General features: G+C 45.3%; 1 protein-coding gene across 2 annotated transcripts; it reads left to right on the forward strand.

Moving 5' to 3' along the window:
• Positions 1–124: 124 nt before the first annotated feature.
• Positions 125–10,644, forward strand: rnf126 (ring finger protein 126). Of its 2 annotated transcripts, none has more exons than XM_069186047.1 (9): positions 125–243; positions 3,708–3,766; positions 5,099–5,159; positions 6,189–6,424; positions 7,716–7,784; positions 8,413–8,482; positions 8,723–8,816; positions 8,953–9,068; positions 9,848–10,644. In XM_069186047.1, the coding sequence occupies exons 1-9, from the start codon at positions 169–171 to the stop codon at positions 9,995–9,997; spliced, it is 930 nt and encodes a 309-aa protein (XP_069042148.1). In that variant the 5' UTR covers positions 125–168; the 3' UTR covers positions 9,998–10,644. The 2 variants fall into 2 exon arrangements, with proteins under 2 accessions (XP_069042148.1, XP_069042149.1); XM_069186048.1 differs by having other exon boundaries at positions 6,234–6,424.
• Positions 10,645–13,345: the final 2,701 nt, after the last annotated feature.

The following is a 13,345-nucleotide window of genomic DNA, read 5'->3' on the forward strand; positions in this document are numbered from 1 at the left end:
TGGTGAGTATTGCCTTCCTGTTGAGACCTCTATGTTGCTGACCGCGCAAAGCGTAGCTCCGAAACGCGTTCCGTAATTCCTCCCCTGCCGTCAATGATCTTTGTCCCCGCCGGCTGTCCGTACTCGGTCTGTCTCGGTGTGTGTGTCTGTCTCGCAGAGAGCTGGAAGATGGCGGAAGCTCCCCCACGGCCCGGCCGGTTTTTCTGTCACCGGTGCTCGGCAGAGATCAGCCCCCGCATCCCGGTAAGAGCCGTGGTCGAGGGTGGGACGGGGTAGCGAGACGCCGACGACTGGCGGTCGGGTTATGTGAAAAGCCGGCGCCGGAGCGGGCGGTTTTCGGTGTCCGTGGCTGCCCGGCGCCGTCTGATTTAATCGGTACGCAAGGCCTCTCCGTTTCCAGTTCTGCGAGTCGTGCTACAATACGAGCGCCCAGGAGCCGAGCCCAGCCTTTTTCAGCAGCGATGCGAGCAGTGCGGAGTGTCATTTCAACGCTTCGGGCTTGGAGGCGAAATGAAACGCGGAGCTTAAAGCCATGACGATTAGACGAAGCTTTTATTTCGCTCGTGTTTTGTCGACCCGAACACCGTGCCGCCGAGTTCGTTCCTTCAGCGTGATATTGAATTCACACAGATCTAGAACAGACAGCGGGGAGACCGTCCTCCTCATCCCCAGGGGACAATTCGTCTTGCAGTAAGCGATTGTTTTTACAAACGCGTGTGTGCGAAATATGTGCGTCTGCTGTTTTTACGTTAAGTGTGTCGGAAGAGACGCTCTTGGGGGTTTGGAACCTGCAAAGAGAGACCGAGACGTGTCTTGAGCTTGAGTGAAAACGAAACTTGGTTCAATTCTGGAATCTTCTCTTCTACGTCTATTTTTTTTTTTACAGAACACAGTTATTTATTTGCACGAATTATTTTTGTTCTGTCCCCCAAAATCTTTAGACCCTTTTTATTCAGTTGGATAATCTGTGTGCTGTTTGAAATCTTTCGGGCTTCTGCGTCTGACAAAGTATTTCTTTTTCAAGCTCTTACTGTATATTTGTCCTAGAGCACTACGGTGCGTTTGTCTTTAGAGGTAGATCAGGAGATCGGTGTTCAAGTACTGTCATTACTATCGAGTCTGGGTGGCTGACTTAAATGGTACTTAAATAAGATTGTCATTTTCTATTGATTAGATAATGCATGAATAATTTACCGGCATGGTTATGATGAATCTCATTCAAGTCATGTCATTTTCACTAACAAGATGAAATTCTGTAAATGCAATTATGTTAAAAGAATGTACATTTTAACACATTATCTTTGATCATAATTGTTCCTTTAAAAGATCTGCACCTTTTTGGAATCTTAGTTTTACTTGTACGTTTTTGCTTTGTTAAAATAAATTGTCAAAGTTTCAGGCTTCTCCTGTTGTTAGCAGCGTTACTGAAGCCAGCTGCATTAAGTGTGATTCATTTGCTTACAAAATCCTGAGACAAAGTCTCCAAAAACCTGTCCTACAAATTCTGCTGCCTTTCCTGAGCACATCAGCACGGTGTGCTCTGGGCTTGGGAATCTGCAGCCTGCATTTTTCATATTGCCACCACCTCCAGTTACTGGCTGCTACAGTTCTTTATTATAAGACATGTGTGACAGCACTGAACTGCACCAGAGTTGTTCTGAAGCTCTTAATGAAAAGCAAAGAACTTGATTGGCAACAGATCTTTGCATTCAGGTATATATTATATGCAAGTGATATTCTGACAATGTATTTTCAAGCTACAGTTCTTGATCAGGTCTGTGCTTTTGCATGCCCTTGAACTAATCCCTTGCCCCTTTGTCTGGGGAGGGGTTCCATTCTGTGTTTACTGCCAGCCTTTTTGAATCTAAACACTGCCCAGGTCTGTTCAGTGTTGCTGTTCCTGAGACTAGAATGTGTTCTGAAGCTGTGTGAACCCTCTGGTCTGTTGAACAAAAGCACCTGACCACATCTATCCGAAAGTGCCATTCAGTGTGTTTAACTTTTGGAACAGTGGGCTCGGGTTCTGGAACGATCCTTAACACCACACGGTCCTATTCATGTGGACCTGGCGTTGTTTTGTTTTTTTTTCCTTTGTTTTTGTTTGCCTACTGCTGGGAAAATGTGATTGGCCATTCATCATCAATACTCTCAACAAACTCCTGGCATCCTCATTGGTATTGAAATAGTTTTAATTTGTCTGTGAACACCTGGAGTCAGTGCAGGAGACCCTTGCTGCAGTGACTGTGACAGGACAGGTCTGCCATCTAGACTTACAGTGCTTTTTATGTCCGTGAACTGGGGTTGAGTGTGAGAAGTCATTCTCAGGAAAGGTCTTGACAACTGGTGCTGGGTGACACCAAAGTAAGAACGAAAAAAAGAAAGTTTAGAATTGGAATCATTTCATACCGGATATCGAAGCACACCTGCTAAAACGATTTTTTTAATTTACAGTAAAAGTGTTGGTGCACAGTTGTAAATAAACCAACAACAGAGTGGCTCAAACAGAACAAATTCTTTATTTTAGAATGGCCAAGTCAGAATCCTGACGTCAGTCCCATCTAAAGCAGGTCGTTCAAGCAAGACATCCCAAAAATATACTTAAACTGAATCCGTTTTGTATAGAGGAATGGGCCAAAATACCTCCTAACTACTGTGCGGGTCTGATCAGCTGCTACAGAAAGCGTTTGGTTGAGGTTATTGCCAATAGAGGAGATGTGTTGTTTGTTAAATAAGACTGTCTTTGTTTATTATTACGACTTAGATGAAGATCAGATCACATTTAAGGAGCCATTCATGCAGAAAGCCAGATAATTACACTTTTTCTTTCACTTCTATATTGCTTTTTGTGTGTCCACCTCAATAGACGATTATACATTGAGATCTTGGTAGATGTGCAAATCTGATTTTGCAGAATAGAATTGGAAAATTATGTCTTTTGGAGCACTTTAATGGCAGAATCTAAACTTGAAAACATTGTTGGATTCATATTGGAATGGTACTGGTGCTCCAGTTGTATTGGATATTCTCGTATTGGCTGGGGTGGGAGTTAGCTAAAAAGACCCCACTCTGGCTCTGTGCAGATTAGGAATTAGTCTTTTCGCATACCCCAGCTTGCTCTCCATGAGACACAGACACACAGACAGGGAGAGAAGCTGGGGGTCAGAGCGCAGGGTCAGCCATTGTACAGCACCCCTGGAGCAGTTAGGGTTAAGGGCCTTGCTCAGGGGCCCAACAGAGTAGGATTCCTCTGCCAGCCACAGGATTTGAACCAGCAACCTTCCAGCCACAGGCACAGATCCTTAGCCACAGAGCCACAGCTCCGCCCCATTATTATTGTTATCATTATTATTATTAGGTTAGATTGTATTAACCCCTGTGAGGGTTACAAGGAAACGGGGTCCATCAGAAACCCCAGATACCATTCTCTCAGCACCTGCTGCAATTGAACATCTCTCTGAAATGAGGCAGCAGTGTGGCGAAGGGGTCCTGGGCTCGTAAGTGAAAGGTGGTGGGTTCAAATCTCAGGCGAAACACCGTTATTGTAGTGCAGAGCTCAGCACATCCCCCGAATGACTCCAGTAAAATACCCAGCTGCAGAAATGGGTGCAGATGTAAACTGCTCTTTGTATAAAAGCAAATAAATGAGTAACCCGACAAACGAATGTGTCTCCGCATCTGTTGCTAATTTCTTCCCTCTTTGCTTGCAGGAGTACACCTGCCCACGGTGTGAGTCTGGGTTCATCGAGGAACTGCCAGAGGAGCAAAGGTATTCCTGTTGGCCAGCGGGGGGGGGATACTAACTCTTATTTGCCACACAGCACTCAGACACAGGGAGAATTTCCTGAGCAACCTGTCTGTAGTTAATGTGATGCTGGGGTAGAGTAGTATGAGTGAACTAGGGACAGTAATGAACCAAAATGGAAGTATAGAGCCACACAGTCATTTTCACACAAAACAAATCTGTAACTTTTATAGGGTTTTAGTTATTAAGCTTTTGTCTTCCCTCTCTTGGTATAGCCTGCATATGAATAAGAAAAATCATTGTCTTGCCCAAATAGCTGTTTAATAAATTTAATATTCAATATTCTGATTGAAGGAGCTGGTTGGGGAAAAAATTCCCCAACCCAGCTTTTAGAGAATTGTCTTACCGTCCTCTATAACGTTGTTGATACCCACCGATGGTACAATGCAGGGTCTTGTGACGTTGGTTTTTCAAAAACATTTTAACTGTTTTGAAGCAGCTGATGATTGAGTGATTACTTTAACAGAATCGGGATTCTGGTCCTCTGGTACCAGAACCACGTATCCTTGCTCTAGCTCGTACACAGACCACAAAACCGAGCATGGCTGTTGCTGTGGGTCAGAACCAGTGCCTACTGTAACATGTTTTTTCCTGCACTGCTGACGCACAGAATGTAAATCTCCTGCTTTGCTAAAGTGATGTGTGCAGGCTCGTCACCCCACTTCAGATCCTCACCATGCATTGCATGAGTCATGATGCGGAGTCAGGTGGTCTTTTGTGCTGGAGCATCAGCATGGCCACAGATAAGAGGAGTCCATTCTTCCCTTCGTGCTATTTAGGTCTCTTGGCTCTCTCTTCAGTCTGGATGGGAGGTGGGAGGAAACTGGCGATCGCAGTAACAGCCCACGAGAAACTGGGAAGAAAACTCCAGTCTCGACAGAGACAGGCGTCCTAATCTGGAATCGAACCCAAGCCCCTGTAGCTGCAAAGCGGTAGTGCTGACCAGTTTGCCCTGAGCTGCCTGTGTGGTTCTGGAAGCATGTGAAGAAGCCCTGCTGATATACAACCGCATATTCCTCTTGGGACCTGCACCTCCGTGTCCAGAAATAATTACGTTTTTAATTCTGAAATTCAAAATCCTTTCTTGGTAGAAGTGCTAATCTGGTTTTGCCCCTATCGATCTCGTGCTTTACTGCGTCCCTCTGGTGTTAAGGCGCCCTTTTTTCCAAATTTTTTATTTTTTTTGGAAGGGGGTGAAATGGCTGTGACAGTAGGAAAGAATGTGCTACGCTGAGGTTTCAGGCCTCAGCTCTCTTTCTTTTTCTCAATTTCCTCTCGATGTGTCTGTCTGACCAGCACTGAAAATGGATCAACATCCACCACCTCTACCAGCGATGAGAACCGACACCTATTTGAGGTTTGTGAGCGGCTTGTTTTCTGTTTGTGGCGTGTCTGAGCAGATATCGGCTGTCTGAGAGGTTGACATTAGGAGTCTTTGTTCATTTGAGCTGAAAGTCAAGTCTGGGGAACCTTTAGGGAATTCATCCTGGTGTGGAAGAGAGACAAGGTGGTACAATGCTGCCTCTGTGTTGTCTGATGAAACAATGGGAAATTACAATCAAATGTTCTGCTTTGACTTGAGAGCTTCTGTTTCTGGTTTATAGATTGGTATCGCAAATTTGGTTTTAAAACCGAGGAGAAAAAAATGGATTAAGGTAATTTAAATAAAATGTACATTTTTGTCTCCCTTGAGCATGCAGATAAAAATCCAAGTTAAACATGTTGGGAAGGGCGGTATTTTGAAAGTAAATGGTTCTGTTGTATTTATCCATTAATGCTGACAATGTTCAAGGAGGTCACTTACAAGACACTGCAGAATGGATGTCTCAGCGTGGTGTTGTGTGGTGCCTTTGTGGTTTTAGCCAGTCAAGCTGTAAAAAAGAGCATGATCAATTGCATGGAATTTCTCAGGTTAAGGCAGGTCTGTAGCTGACTGTGACTGGGATTCTTTCGTCTGAGCCCAGGTGACTAGCTGACTGTAATTCTCCTGATGGTAGAGGCAGCTATAGGATTAGCCGTAGCTGGCCAGTGTCATGCCCTAGACGGACTGACAACTCTCGCAGCTTCCTGGGACCCTGCGGGCTCGCTGCAACGTCAGTGAGAGATGAGTCTCTCCCTTTCTGTAAGGCCCTGGAGAACTTGCAACATATGAAACACTGAAGGGCTTAATGGGTGAGCAGGACAGAGGAGCTTGTCTTCTGACCAGTACAGGATTCTTTAGCTTGAGCCGGCATACGAACCGACTGCAGGCAAGTACAAATTGGAGTAAAAAAAGAACATGATGGGAAGGGTTCAAAAACGAACTTGCTGGAGATGAATAGTTTTAAAAGGAAAGAAGGTGCCAGCTTGGTTGTTAACCGTGTGTGGGCCTGCCTCCCTCCCACAGAACGCGGACCAACACCTCTTTACTTTCCCCCCCGGGTACGGCCAGTTTGCTCTGGGGATTTTCGACGAGGGCTTCGAGTTCGGTGCGGGCCTGCCCTCCGAGGACAACCGGGAGTCGGAGAACCGGCGGGAGCGCGACCTGGGCTCGCGGCAGCGGTACGGCGCCAGGCAGCCGCGGGCGCGGCACCTGCCCCGGCGGCAGACGGGGAGGCACGAGGGAGTGCCCACGCTAGAAGGGTAAGCGGCCGTTTGCCCCCCCCCGCCCTGGTCGCGGATCATGCTGCGAGGGCACTGAGCCGTAACCCACAGCTGGGCAATGGCACTGAAGCTCCTCTGTTGTGGCGGCTTGGCAGCAAGTAAGCTTGCAAAAATGTTGGCTGATGTGGCAGGAAACAAACATACACTGGAAGTCTTGACCCGTCCCTCTGCCTTCGGAGCGGTGTCTCTGTGGCTCAGGATCCGCGCCTGTGGCTGGAAGGTTGCCGGTTCGAATCCCACGGCCGGCAGAGGAATCCTACCCCGTTGGGCCCCTGAGCAAGGCCCTTAACCCCAACTGCTGCAGGGGCGCCGTATAAATGGCTGACCCTGCGCTCTGAGCCCCAGCTTCTCTCCCCGTCTGTGTGTCTCATGGAGAGCAAGCTAGGGTCTGTGAAAAGATGAATTCCTAATGCAAGAAATTGTATGTGGCCAATAAAGTGATCTTATCTCATGTAAGGGCTCAACCAGATATACAGACCCCAATACAGTATATGGCCAATAAAGTGATTGGAATAAAGCCAATCCACTCACAAGGAGCAGAGAAACACTAACTACCCACCCAGCCGTCTGCAGGCATAACTGGCATTACCAGGCCTCTCTTTCATCACTGCAGCACTGCAGGGGCTTTGAAGTGTAGAGTAATTTACATCGCACTTTACATATCGACCTGTCTTGCGTTTTAATTCTGGAATCTTCTCTTCTCCATCTGTTTTTTTTTTGCAGGACCCAGTTAATTATTATCGGGAATATTTTGTTCTTTCAAACAAAATCATCCCAGTACTTTACATGGAGTTTTCTAGACCTGAAAAGATAAGGGCCCTTGTGTTAATGTCCTTGCTTTGTAGTGAATAACTTTTTTTGTTAAATAGTAGATTAAAGAAGCAGTGAAGGAGTCTAAATTGTTGTTTCTGACTTTATTTTGATTTAAGGAAAATACTCTTATTCTGACTTTCATTGAATTTAAGGAACAAGTAAAGGTTTATTCCATGCTGAAAAGAGAAGAAAAGAAACAGAACATTTCGGCTGTGGAGCGTTCTTGAATATAAGGATACCACTGTTGTTCCTAACTTTACTTTTATTAAACTTAAACGTGATCCGAGCTCCTTGCTGCAGAGTGCACTGCATTCCTGATGCTTTGTTTTGGCTTGCAGTCCTTGAACATTGAAAAAGCCACAAGACAAAAAATGCAAAATCAGAATTTATTGAAGCCACTGTGCATCCACAATTTGTTTCTGGATTTAACTCAGTTTTGTTTTGTCTCCTTGTGCAGAATTATCCAGCAGTTAGTGAATGGAATTATTGCACCAACAGCAATGCCAAACATAGGAATGGGTCCTTGGTATGTACATTCTCAAGAATCTCAAGAATGTTTTTGCATGCGTTATGTTTTTCCCCATTTTATAATGAAAATGTACTGTGTATGCCCTATGGGCGTTTAGTAGATTTCTGTGCTGAGTAGAATAACAAAAATGAAATGTGCAGGAAATTTTCTTAAAAGATGTATATGGAGAAATGCATATGCTGTATAGTGTTGAACTGCATGCTCTTTAAAACAGTTAACTGAACTAAGAAATGCTCCTCATGGGGCGTGAAGGATAGTAGTTTATTAAAGCAGTAGTTTATTAATTAGGCATTTCGAAGTGGTCTATAATTGAATCAAAAAAGAGAAAGCTGCCTTCAAAGGCTTGATATGATTTCGTTATTTCTGAGCTCTTTCATGTAGGTGGGAGGCATTATCTGCAGTGACACTGTCCCCACTTTCTTTCACTGCGTTTGCTGGAAGGTGTAAGCGGGTCTCAGTGTAATCACTTATACATTTGCTTACATCAGTATTTGAAATAATTCCATTTGAAGTGTTAACTCCTCCGAAACCACCAATGCGGGTGCTTTTGGGAGCTGCGTGCAGGGCCTTCTGAACTGTATGCCTGTGAGGCTGGCACTGCTGAGCCCTTGTCTTCTCTTTCCAGGGGCATGCTTCACTCCAATCCAATGGACTATGCCTGGGGTGCCAATGGACTTGATGCAATTATAACACAGGTACACGATCTCACATTGTCATCAAGAGCTGCAGCCTGCAGCGCAGAGTCTTGTTGTCTGAAGCATCCGGTTCGAGGAGCAGGGTCCTTCATGCTGGGTGACCTCTGCTTTTGCAGGCTGACTTTCAGTTGAATTTCGGACGGATCTCCCCCACCCAGGTTGTTTTCTTCAGAGCTGCGAGCTCAGCTCATGCCTTGCCGTCGGTTCTGACTCCCCCCTTTTGTGACCCGCCTCTTTCAGCTTTTAAATCAGTTTGAAAACACCGGCCCGCCCCCTGCTGACCGGGAGAAGATTAAGACCCTCCCCACAGTACAGATCACAGAAGAACATGTAGGTACGTGGCCCTCTGGTGGTGGAGAGCTGGCCTGGAGTCAGAACTTCAGAGCTGGATCAGTTTAGTTAAAAAGAGGGTGAAAGCAGCCGTTGTTGAAATGCATGTGGCGATTGACTTTGTGTTTCTTTCTTTGCAGGTTCTGGTCTAGAATGTCCTGTTTGTAAAGAAGATTACAGTGTAGGAGAAAACGTTAGGCAGCTTCCATGCAATCATTTGTTTCATAATGACTGTATAGTACCTTGGCTGGAACAGGTAAAACTCCTTTCTCTTCCGTCAAGCACATCGTGTCAGGTAGTGCTGCACGTATTATTAGACTGCATTGCTACATTCATGTGTTCTCATAGCTGTGTACAAATGTTTTTCTTTTCTTTGCTGTGCATTGTAAATTAAGTGGAAGGTAATTCCTGATATGCAGTTCTTGTTGCAAAACTGCATCCCCCCCCCAACCCCAATTATTAGTGATGTTTTGGGGGATATTTGTCAATATCAGTACTGCATTACACTAACTTGTAGAAGAATTCTTCTGGGTATTTATTGAATTGCATTCAAGCTGACTGCTGTATTGGTCAGGACCTATGGCAAATCAGCAGTCTGGGTTGGGAAGGAATTCGTGAGTTGGTTTAAAATATTGATCCTAACATGTGGCGACGCACACAGTGAGGCGGAAGGTGTTCAGACTTATACCTTGGCCAACGGCATCTCTGTGAGCAGCCGGCGTTTCCGCCTGGCTTCAAAGTGTCCGGCAAACTTGTTCTGGTCCTTTGGCGACTGTCGCACAACTCTGATCCTCAAGGGCCTTTGTAGGTCGCTGTGAAATGGTCCTGCTGCAGAAAGGCTCCAGCTGAGCTAGTGCACTCAGCGCAGTTCTGTAGGTTACAAAGCAACAAGGAAAGATTGATTCCACGCTAACGAGAAGGCCTTCTTCGGCCGTCTGTATGTGTTTTTGTGATGTGCTGTAGGTGAGACCTCTGAGCCCCACTCCGGTAGTATTTTTCAATTCATTTCTTTGTTTTTCTGTCTCCCCCTCCCAGCACGACACTTGCCCCGTGTGCAGGAAAAGTTTAAGCGGACAGAACACGGCCACGAATCCTCCGGGCCTATCAGGGATGAATTTCTCCTCTTCCTCCTCTTCATCGTCCTCCAGCTCGCCCAGCAACGAGAACACCACCAACAATTCGTAAGCCCAGGCGCCTCCCTCTCCCGACCAGCAGGGGGACCGCTGGCCCCGTCGCCCTTCATCGCACCCCGTCGCGCGCTCGGGGCTCCGTGTGCGGCCCGTGGCCCAGAGAGAGGAGGGATGCGGACGGCACCAAGCTTTCGTTTTTTCTTTTTTTTTTACCATTTTCGTTTTTCAGCGCAAGAACAAACCATCGCCCCTGTTTTCAAACTAAACAGAGACGCAGCTGCCGGAAGAGCAAGGAAACTGAGAAAACTTGCAGGTGCTTTCGGGAAATCAGGAGACGGATCGAGTCAGATCTCCGGTCGACGCTATGAGGAGGAAAAAAAATTCCCAGGAGTACTGTGCAATCTAGGGGAGTCATTTACCTGGTCTCTGTTCTCAGAGGACAAGGAAGACACTTCTGTTTTACATAAAAATGTGTAATTTTTTTTTAAAAAAGAGAATCTTCCTAAGGCTGTACAGCCAAGGGTGGCAATGGAGGAAAAATTGACGTGTAAATAGATGCCTAATTTTTTTTAATTGCTCTGTATTCTGTGCAGCCAAGAGGGAAGCAGGAAATCTTGTGGAGGGGGAAAAAAAAAGTGCTAAATTGGAAAGTTGCGATCACACTGGGATTAAAGGTATTTTGTTTTTAAGACTCCAGCAAAACACCCCCCTCCCCCCTTCCTTGAGATTTATTCGGTCGTCTTGACAGCGTGGACGTGTTCGCCTGGGGGAGGGGGGATCCAAATGGGGGGGGGGGAGAGGTTTTAATAATGAATTCCAGGGCCGCGCGTTGTAGCAGGCTGACTGGCGGCCCTCCCCGAGCGCCGTATGCCGAACTCGCTCGGACGCTGCTGGTAGGTTCCCGACTTCCTCCATGGGTGTGGGGCCGCTCCTCGGGGTGAAGGGGGGGGGGAGGGTTGGGTTGGGAACGCGCCGCTCCGTATGGAACAGAGGGAGCGAAGAACAGCCCATCGGCTCCGGGTCTCTCCCAAGTCCAGTTCCCCCACACACACACACAAAAGAGCGAAGCCTGACTAGTCCCGCGCCTGCAGAAGACCAGTGCATCGGATTCACAGAATCTGGCGGCAAAGGAAACACGAAGACGCTGCCTTTGTGCATTAGTGCTCTGGGGGCAGCAGCTCCTTTTAAATGGGGGAAAGGGTTCGCACTTGTGTAGCATGAGCAGCATCCAGCCACACTCCTACACTCATTTCTTCTTCTGAGTTGTCTGCTATATTCCAGGAAATCGGGTTCAGAACCTAAGTGTTTTTTTTTCCCTTTTTTAAGTTATTCTAAGTTAAGGAATCATTTTTTTTTAAAACCATAATAAAAAAAAATAAAATGAACTATCCGGGAATCATGAATGGTTTGGAGGGGAAGGGGAGGGGTATAGTGAAAAAATTAGGAAGTTCTCTTGTTTAATACTCTGCGCCCTGTCAAAGACACTTCGAGCAAAATTCAGCACAGTTTGCCAGTTCTTTAGAGCTAACCCAGGCCCTAGTCTCAGTCGTATGGCTCTGGCTTTGCTCTTGATAACCAACAATTATTTTGAGTACTGTCTGATCCGAATTTTCAGTTACAAGATCATTATTAAAATACGATCCTTTATGTTACTGCTCCTATGTATCCCGTGCCTTAATGTGCAAAAAATAAGGGAATGATGTGATCAGTTAACACCTAGGGAGGGAGCCCAGGAACCGAAAAGGGAGTTTACTTTTTCCAGAAAAACAAATGTATTACTAATTAACGAGATAAATAATGTATTATTAACACGATGAGTGTCAGGACATTTGTTAAAGTGGTGGATTTAACGTTATTACATTTTTATAAGTTCTATATTCTATGCAAAGTCAGGAAAAGTTCAACCTTCCTGTTATTCATTAAGAGCTACATGCACCTACAGGAGAGCCGACTGCTGAAGGAGCACTGATGTGATTGGAGCTATTTAAGGAAGCCGACCATTGTAATCTTCATCCTGTGCTTCTGTCGACAATGCACACAGTTTATTTCTTAGTGGAAAGAAATGAACTTTTAAAGCTTACTTTTAAAAACATTATTTTCCGGTTGTAAAATATGTTGGGGATTGTTTTCATTGTACTTTAAAGATGTTGTGTTCCAGAACAAAGTTAGTTTTAAACAAGCTGTTAGGATTTGACTTTTAAGTGGATGGATGAGCATTGGACAGGACATGATTTATAATAACTGCAGTGGGGAATAGAATATAGGAACAAGTAAAGGTTTATTTGATGCTAAAGAGAGAAGAAAGAAAACACAACGTTTCCGCTGTGGAGCCTTCTTTGGGTGTAAGAAAGATAGGGCAGTCGGCAAAGATCCAGGATATCTTATCAGCAAAAATAGAATATAGTAAGTACATCATTAGATTTTCAAGAATACTGAATCTGGAATTGCACTATATGCAGAAGACACCAGATGGCGATGGTGTCCCTTAACCAGTCAATTCCCAGTGCCTCTTCCTATTTGCTTCCTGGTCAGAAGACCTAACTTAAAATATTAAAATATTACACATTTTCTTCTTCTATAATAGTCTAAAGGTTCTTTGGAGGGAGTTTATGATAGATGCCTTTAAGATCTCTTGTCGATAAGAAAGTGAATTCATTTTTAAATGTGCTCGAAAAACTTGAAATGATCAAGGCATTTCACAAAGAGAAGAAAACTAGCGAGTTCTGTTTCTGAGTCTCTCCTCGGCGCCCAGTTGATGTTTTTGCGTGCTCTTGCATGAGTGACATGGCCTGTATTAATAACTGAATTGCTTTAACAGTGTAACCTACAAAGAGGCTCAGGGTGTAATTACCTTTAAGGCTGCAGCATTATGAGGTAAACCGGAATAGAGGAAACCTGGGGCAGGCGATAGCGACACAAGAAGCAGACCCCGTCTGCTTGACCCGTAAACCAACATGACCTAGAACAGCATTGTGTCGCACAGCCAAGAGCCAAAGTAATGCAGGCACAGCTTACAAACTGTACACCACAAAGAATCTGCAACTGTACTATGAAGCAGTAAAATAACATAAAGTCTGCATTGAATTTTTCATTATCGGTGGATTAAAGATCACTACACAGTACAATAGTGTTGCCTTTGGAACGGGGGAGGCAGACTGCCCTTTAGTTGGAAAGGAGGTGCATTATTCAGTGAAACAAAGATATTTGACCAAAATAGCAAATCCACCCCTCTTGACACCTCCCCTCCTCTTTCCACCCGTTCCTCGGTACCTAAAGCCTACGCCTCTTGCATTGCATTATAGGCAGAACGTAGACTTCCTTTGCAGACGTGTTAAAAGTAGAGGGGAGATGACACCCAGTCGTTACAATAGGCTCCTTTTACAAATACACACTGAGCTGATTC

This window comes from Lepisosteus oculatus, chromosome 29 (genome assembly GCF_040954835.1).
Source record: "Lepisosteus oculatus isolate fLepOcu1 chromosome 29, fLepOcu1.hap2, whole genome shotgun sequence".
NCBI lineage: Eukaryota > Metazoa > Chordata > Actinopteri > Semionotiformes > Lepisosteidae > Lepisosteus > Lepisosteus oculatus.